This window comes from Buteo buteo, chromosome 28 (genome assembly GCF_964188355.1).
Source record: "Buteo buteo chromosome 28, bButBut1.hap1.1, whole genome shotgun sequence".
Lineage (NCBI taxonomy): Eukaryota > Metazoa > Chordata > Aves > Accipitriformes > Accipitridae > Buteo > Buteo buteo.
Genome location: NC_134198.1, coordinates 9,769,410 through 9,777,705, shown reverse-complemented (window position 1 = coordinate 9,777,705; position 8,296 = coordinate 9,769,410). Strand labels below are relative to the sequence as shown.

The 8,296-nt window shown below is 45.9% G+C and overlaps 1 protein-coding gene across 1 annotated transcript in view; it reads right to left on the bottom strand.

The window, feature by feature from the left end:
- Positions 1-2,001: 2,001 nt before the first annotated feature.
- The window catches only part of CFTR (CF transmembrane conductance regulator), an 88,267-nt gene continuing 81,972 nt past the window's right edge, over positions 2,002-8,296 (bottom strand). Inside the window, exons 25-27 of the mRNA XM_075059114.1 lie at positions 6,359-6,531; positions 5,900-6,005; positions 2,002-3,644 (exon numbers count right to left, since the gene is read on the bottom strand). Of these exons, the coding sequence (XP_074915215.1) occupies positions 3,438-3,644; positions 5,900-6,005; positions 6,359-6,531 (486 nt within the window). The 3' untranslated portion in view covers positions 2,002-3,437. The remainder of the gene's footprint in view (positions 3,645-5,899; positions 6,006-6,358; positions 6,532-8,296) is intronic.

Below are 8,296 nucleotides of genomic sequence, written 5' to 3'. Positions count from 1 at the left end.
TGTAGTATTAGAGTCAGCATGCTCTTTTTGGCCATATATTGTACAGACACACCCCTTTTAATAGTACAAGTGTGTGTTTTTAATAACAAAGTGCTTTGGGAGGAGTATTATTTTTTTATATATCTGCTTTGTTTTACCAAATGTATACAAAGTGAAGCACATAAAAAGAAAAATTCTCTTAAATAATACTCAGCCTGTGTTTATGAAGGTCATTGTTTGTTCTTTTCTTCCACTGTGCTTAGGTTATAGCCTCATTTTCTTTTCTTTTTTTTCCCTCCTCTTGTGCTCCATTTTCCACCATGAACAGCATGTGCAACTTCCCAGCTTAGCTTCGGGCAAACAGCCCTGGGGGCTGTTATCCCACCGACAGCAAGTACAAGAACGCTTATTCTAGAAGATAACGTGGTCTTCACGACCTTTGTTGGGAAGCAGATGCTGTCCTCCTCCTCATTATGGAGGCTGGTACCTGCTGTTCCAGCCTGAACTCCAAAGCAGCTGAAGCAGTGTTTTTGGACTGAAAGAAATAGCATGTTCTTCTGCAGCCTTTTCCCACTTGCCCTCGGAGGGCAGAGAGGGAAGAATTTCTGCGACATCTTGCCTGGGCTCTTTGGGACAGGCAGCACGGTGGTGGTAGTTGGGCACTGGCGGCAGAAGCTGTTTCGATGAGTGTTGTGCTACAGAGCGGGGGCAGTCAGTTAACTGACTGATTTTTTTCCTTCAACGCGCTCCTTCTGAGTGCTTCTATCAATCAGGAGCTTCCACATGTGTCTCGTCTACTACGTGCTCCTGCTGTATTTTACCTTTTCCTTTCTTGAAATGTCTCCTTGTCTGCTCAGTCCAACTTCCCATCTCCTAACTCTCTCTAACCATCACCCCCCAAAATTAATGCTACCAATTGTGCAAGCTTTGAAGTGCGCATGGATTCTGATGACACAGTGGCTCTTTTCTGCTGATCTTTCCATATCATCTTGTTTATTTAGATAATAAACTCTCCAGCGTGGTATGTCTGCTACTCTGAGTAACATCCTGAAAAATGAGCGATCTTTGGCACTCCTCCTCGGGCTTGGCCGCAGCGCAGCAGCCCTGGCCTCCTGGCCAGGCTTGGCCACGTACGCTGTAACAACTTGTACAAGTGGAGAGCTGGCTGAGCGAGAAGGGTGATGATGCACAGTGTGAGGTGAACAATTTGAGGGGGTAGGGGGGATGCAGATGGGATTCAAAGTGATGCTTCTTCAATATACAGTTGGGTTTCAGTTGTTATAAGGGCTAAAGGAAGCGGAGCGTAGCGGCAGAGAAACAGTGACAGGGCAAAATTGAGACTCAAGGGGATCCGGAACCCTCTGTGAGCAAGAGGCATCGCTTCATGGAGAAAAATCAGGCAAAGCAAGGAGATGCTCATGCAGACAAAAAGGAAAGAGATCCAGGTAAGTGCTAGAAGACAGACAAGAATAAGAGTACAGTATGAAGGACCAGGCAGGGCTTAAAACAAGACAGACAGAAAAAGTATATTTGCAGAGGGAATACATAATGAGGGTCAGAAAATATGTAACACGTGGGACAGAGCCAGAGGAAACCGAGAGTGGGGCAGGGCGAGAGGCTGCTCCAGAGCGAGCTCCGGCGCCCGCAGGCTCAGCAGCCCGACCCGGCCGTTCCCAGAGCGGCTCTCCGCACAGCGCCCGGCCCGGCCGCATCCTGGCACAGGTGGGGCAGAGCTGCTGTTGCTACGAGATGCCTAAAAGAGTTTATTTTCCAGACTTGCACGTGCTGCTCTTCACAGCTTTCGGGCTGAAGCAGTGACAGAGTTACAAAGCTCATTCGTGACCGCTTTGTACTGCTGAAGCATTTGCGTGGTGGTGCTGCTACCTAGCTGGTACCGGCGGCCTTGAAAAGCCTCTTTTTGGAGCCAAATGACTGCCCCACGGGAATAAAGGAGGCCCCGTGGGGAAGCCAGCGGCTTCTACCCGCAGCACGGCGTTGCTCGGCTGGGAGAAGAACCGGCAGTACCACCTAGTGCCGCCCGACCCGGTCCCGGTCCCGGTCCCAGCCCCGGGAGGTTGGGCGTTAGCGAGCGGTGGTGCAGGGAAGGGGATGGGTTTGTTAAAAATGATGCACCTGTTCTGACGGGCAGCAGTCACTGCGGTGGAAGTGGCAGGGTAGGTCTGCGGCATCCGCACCGTCGGTGAGCGGGGGGTGGTTGTAACGTGTCGTAGAGGCAGTTTCTTTTTTCTTTTTTATTTAAAGAAAAAAAAAATAAAATTCTAAATGTCTGTATCACTAGAATACTTTAGTGCACAAAGATAGCATTGGACAGTACCTGGCCTAACTCCAGGGCTGCCCTCGTTTTTAACAACTCTATCATAATGTGACATCAGAGACAAGTAGCGAAAAAAACCAGACCACCCCAACAATCCAAATATAAAATTTTTGTACAAATATATTTTTCTTTGTAGTACATAATCACTCTTAAAATACATCATTTCCTTAGTAAATGTTTGCAACAATATTAAAATAAATAAAATATCCTAGAGAAAGTTCAGTTTCATCACAAAACTGCCAACCAGAAGAGTATAAAAATTAACTTCATTATTAAAGTCGACTTTAGAGAGGTTTCTTCTCTTTTTTTTTTTAGGCCAGTGTAAAAAGCATGTAAAAGTGCCAGACCTATGCAGGCTATTAGAGTTCCACTGCCAGGAGTCCTGCCTTTCACTAGATACTGATGTCAGCCTGCACTCATCCCACTGCGAGTGTGTGCAGGGTCGGGTTGACAGGCTCCTAGGCTTTAAGAGGAAATAGCAAGTCTCCCTTAATCGTGGAGACATGACAGATGTTGACTGGCTTGCAAGTCAATATCCTCTCTTCATTCATCCTCACCTACGCACATGGAGTGGTGTGCTGTTATGAAAGGCCATTTGGCCTTTTCTGCTAACTTGAAATTACCGTTGCTGCATGGAAAACAAAGAGGAGGAAGTTTTCTGTGCGCCTTGCTGATATTGTCCCTTAATTCATTTGCAGGAAGTGAATCCAAAGAAGCTTTTTATGTTCTGATTTTTCTATTTTCCACCCAGGTTTGATTATTTTTCTCACATTCTTCCTGCTGTCTGGACCTCTCACCCCAGTAAGAACATTTCTAAAAGTTTTCTGAAACGATTATGTTGGGCTAGGCAGGTTACTTCTGCTTGCCATTTCGTCTGTACCGAATTAGAGCAGCTTTTCAAAGGAAGTCTGGTTTTACCATTAAAAGTGGCAAAATGTCAAAGAATGTACTAACTTGCACACAATTAACCATAGAAGGGAAGTAATTCCCAAATGCACATGTAGTGAACACCTCCTGCAAGGTTCAATTTGTGCACGGCTCCCACAGGTTCAGAAGTGCTGGTCCTGTCATCGTGGGGCACTGCTGACGACTCACTCCACAAAAAGGGTGCCCACACCACGTCTCACAGCCTCGTCTCCTGCACTTCTTCCTCCGTCTCCTCCTGCAAGGCAGTGATTTTGGGTCGAGATTTGCGTTTGCTGGAGTTTCTGTGGTGTACTGGGAGTATCTTAAGGCGATCGGCATGGCTGATGGCTTGCCTGAAGGAGCTCTTTTCATTCAGCAGCTTCTGAATGGATTCATACTGCCGCAATTTATTGTCCTCGATTACCTGAAGAACCATATCACTCCATTAGATGGGCAGTGGAGGTGCTGACAGAATTCAGCTAACATAACTAATGGAGCAGGGAAAAGACTTGAAGACATAACAGACATCTTCTTCTAACAGGAAAAGCCAAATTTGCAATTGCAATTTCTAATTTATAGTTTGCAATTTCTAATTACAACCATAAAAACAGACATTAACATTTTAACATGTGGAAAAGGTGCCTATTGCTCAAGTTACAAAGTGCCATTGGGCTTGTGGTTTCTCCTTGCGACTTGATTTTGACCTCTGAGATCGTTTGTTGAAGCCTCCAGGTACTGTGGCATTCCCCCAGCATTGCTAAACTGCCCGGTTAAGAAAGCGTTAACTGCAGAAAATAGAGTTATATTGCAAGCAGAGGGAGAAGGCTGCCAGCAAGGTGCCAGGCCTTCTTTGCTTTCTTCTTGCCAAACAAGGAAGCGCTGCTGGCCTGTGTTTGAAGGAGAGAACAGGTTTGCCCTGTACTGCTGTGCCAGCCTCCCCTGTCAGGCAGCAGATGGGGAAAAATCAGGCTCCTCTGCTGGTACTGCAATGCCAGCACATCTTGGGTGAGGGCACAGGTCTGACGGGAAAGAGCTTTTAGCAGCTCTGTTGCTAAAATGTTGTTCAGAGGGTGGGAAACCTACTCCAGGCAAAGGCTACCTGCCTGCCAGGGCTCTGCGGACACAGCCGAGTGCAGCGCGGGCTGGAGGCAAGGCTGAAGTCATAGAATCATAGAATCATTTAGGTTGGAAAAGACCTTTAAGATCATCAAGTCCAACCATCATCCATGCCCACTAAACCATGTTCTGAAGTGCCTTGCCTACACACTTTTTTAATACCTCCAGGGATGGTGATTCTACCACTTCCCTGGGCAGCCTGTTCCAATGCCTGACAACCCTTTCAGTAAAGAAATTTTTCCTAGTATCCAACCTAAACCTCCCCTGCAGCAACTTGAGGCCATTTCCTCTCGTCCTATCTCCAGCCACCTGACAGAAGAGACCAGCACTCACCTCACTACAACCCCCCTTCAGGTAGCTGTAGAGAGCGATCAGGTCTCCCCTCAGCCTCCTCTTCTCCAGACTAAACAGCCCCAGCTCCCTCAGCCGCTCCTCGTAAGACTTGTGCTCCAGGCCCCTCACCAGCTTGGTTGCCCTTCTCTGGACACGCTCCAGCAAGTCAATGTCTTTCCTGTAGTGAGGGGCCCAAAACTGAACACAGGACTTGAGGTGCGGCCTCACCAGCGCCCGGTACAGGGGAACAACCACCTCCCTGCTCCTGCTGGCCACACTATTTCTGATAGAGGCCAGGATGCCGTTGGCCGCCTTGGCCACCTGGGCACACTTGCTGGCTCATATTCAGCCGGCTGTCAACCAGCACACCCAGGTCTTTTTCCACCAGGCAGCTTTCCAGCCACTCTTCCCCAAGCCTGTAGCGCTGCATGGGGTTGTTGAGACCAGAAGTCCAGGTCACGTCCAGGAGCAGCACGTCCAGAAGGACGTACAACCTGCCTATTGACTAGCCTGCTTCAGCTTCAGACTGTATTCCTCCTGCTGTGCTAATACACCCAAGCAAATACACATGGAAAATGATGTTTCACTCTGCTAATAAAATGAAAGTCCTCTCTTATGGAACAGTCAAGAGGAAGGAGCCTCATTTTTAAGAACAATTACATAACTTGCCTTTTATTTCCTTTACTAACCATTTTTATATAACAAAGGACATAGCCCAGGACTTCAATAGTTTGTCACCTTGATTAAATGAGAAAGGAATATTCAAGTGGCTTCATGAAAGAAATCTGCAATTCTGACCATCAGATGTTTTCTCAGGAAATCCCTTTGCCCCATGGAGCCTCCCATTGCTCAAGAGCAAGTGCAGCTGTTTCTGCATTAGCAATGGTGAACCTCTGTGAGATGCTGGGATTTTTCTGGAGCTCCTGAGCCAATCGGCAATATAAGGCACCTGGATCAGCAGCTGGGTAACCTATACAACTGTCCTTCTGGTTGAAAGAAGGAATCCAGCTCTTCCATAAAGTGACCCAGCTCATCTGAACGCGGGTGTCTATGATAAATCATGTGCAAGAGCAAACAGGAGACTGCTGCTCTTCTACAGGTGACTGGGTTACTCAATGCCCTGAATGACCCCCATCAATCCAGCCAACTTCATCAATTCTGCCTGGTGTGTTTTGCACACTCATCAAATGTAAAGAAACAACAGTACGTGAGACTATGAGAAATGCTCACCAAAAATCGCTGGCACTCCAGCATCGCCTCCAGCCTGTGTTCAGAGAGTATCACTGTGCAGTTGGCAAACGCATGCTTCAGAGTCTTCCTGATCACTTGGGAAGTTCTGAAAGGCAAACAAGCATCAGCGTTTAGACTGCAATGTACATGTCAGCACAGCTCATAACTTTATTGATGGTATTTAATAGTCTAGCTGCGTGTTGTAAAGCTCATGTGCACGGACACCAACACTCTGCAGTGTCTCAGCATGCCGCATTTCTGCTGTGAAAGTGCCTATCAGCCATAAAGCTAAGGTTGTAACTGGGCTCCCCTGATCCGCCATGCAGAATTACTAACATACATTACTGAAATCAGGTTTAGTAACAGACCAGGTGAGTTACAGAAGGTCTCTTTCAGTGGTGCTGCCTCACTGATTTTCTTATTTCATATTAGGAGACAGAAGAAATGATCAAAACGTACACAGGGTCCAGGTGAGCGCTTGGTTCATCGAGCAGCAAGATTTTAGCTTTGCTGAGAACTGACCGGGCAAGGCACATCAGCTGTTTGTGGCCGTGACTGAGGACACAGCCTCCATCCACAAGAATGAAATCAAGCTGGCCTGGAAATTGCTCGATTACAGACTTCAGCCCAACCTGCCAGAAGGAAAAAGGACAGGGGAAATCGGTGAGATACAGTTACTGCTGACTGTGGGTACAGCAACAAATGCCTTTAATTTCCTTGCCTTTCATTTCTGACAGCGAAGAGAAAATATAAATTGATGGAAAAGAGAATCTGTCCTACAAAGACTACAAGCTAGTAGCTGGATGATGTGAAAAGCACTGTTGACTCTTACAACATGCTAGGATTTCTGTTAGGAAGCTGAGAGTTAATGCTTCATTTGTTTGTCATATACAATGAGTTTTTGCATTTTGACCAAAACACTCTAGTTAGCAGGCTAGAGAAAGCAATATATTTCAAACTTTTTATCCAGCAGCAATGTACGTCATTGGAAATGTTAAGGAAAGTGACTTTTGAAAGGAAACCAGGCCTCTTTGGTTACTAGGATGGTAAAAAGAAACAACCGAAATTCACGTGCTACATTACAACAACAGAAGAAACAACCCAGGTCACCACGACCATTGTCTCCATGGCTCTGAGAGCGTTTCCATCTGCTCCTTTTGCTGCCCCAAAGGTCTTGTGCGCTTTGTTCTTACTAATGGGACCATGGGCTTCCCTCTAGCACTGCTGACAACCTATTTACAGGGGTGACCGTGCCAAGTGGAGCTGCTTCACTTGGACCAGAAACCAGCATCCAGCCCAGGAGATGTCCTCCGTTTCTCCCAGTGCTCCTTTTTGCTCTCTTTGGCAGATGCATTTTGTACACCTCAAAGCAAAGTTTTGCATCTTCCACAGGTCCAAACTGACTGTGTTCCTTGGCCTAATCAGCAGCGTTTACAGAAAAATTTTTGTAAAATATGAGAACTAGGAAACACATGTGAGTTGCATTGCTCCAAAAGACGTTATAAAAATGTGATGCAACCCCAGTGCTTTATGAAGAGCCCTGCTTGGATTTTTGAAGTATTACTGATCTGCAATTCATTTTCATTCCAGGGAAAAAAAAATTGGAATTCCTCCTTTGTGTTTCCATTTTACATGGAAACCATATTAAATTGGGGGGTGTGAGTATGTCTGTTGAGTTTCTGAAGAGTTCGTGGGTTTATTTATAAGAAAATTAAGGCCACTGCTTTGTTCCTCACTCCTCTTTTGAACACACATCATGTCCTTTAAAGAAATTTTGCAACTAATGGCTGGAAAAGGTGCTTTCTTCTTAAAACTGCACCAGGTGTCTCCATGTACCTGTAGGGTCCAGACAGCTGACAGCAAGAGTAAAACTTAGCATAAAAAGTTGACTCAAGTCTGACAGATTCAGGTGCTGAAATATGGGGGCATTAAAAAGTGAAACATTTGACGTGTTCAGACAATGCCTTGCTCTCTGCAGCTGATTGCGAAGAGCATAAAAAACTGATGCTGATGTCAGCACGATCCTCCAAATCCTCAGCAGCCAACATGGGTCAGGGATAAGGTGACAGCTAACTTTCTTTCTGTGCCATGCTCCCGGAGTTACACTCACTCACTGTCACTAACAAGCCAGATTTCAAGAGCACGAACTTTGTAAACAATCCAATCTCTTCTACTAAAAAGTATTACAGCTCTTTTTTCTTTTCTATTTGCTTTGCTCTCTCACCTGTGCAATGAAAAACTCTGTATCGCATATGGATTTCCCCAAGTCCTTAATGATAAACACTTCAAAATAAATTTTTTTCATGCCATTGCAAATGAGGTTTAGCTCTTTAAAATCGCAGGCTTGATTCACACACACAGTGAAAACAATCTTCAAAAGCAAAAGTAGAGCTTGTG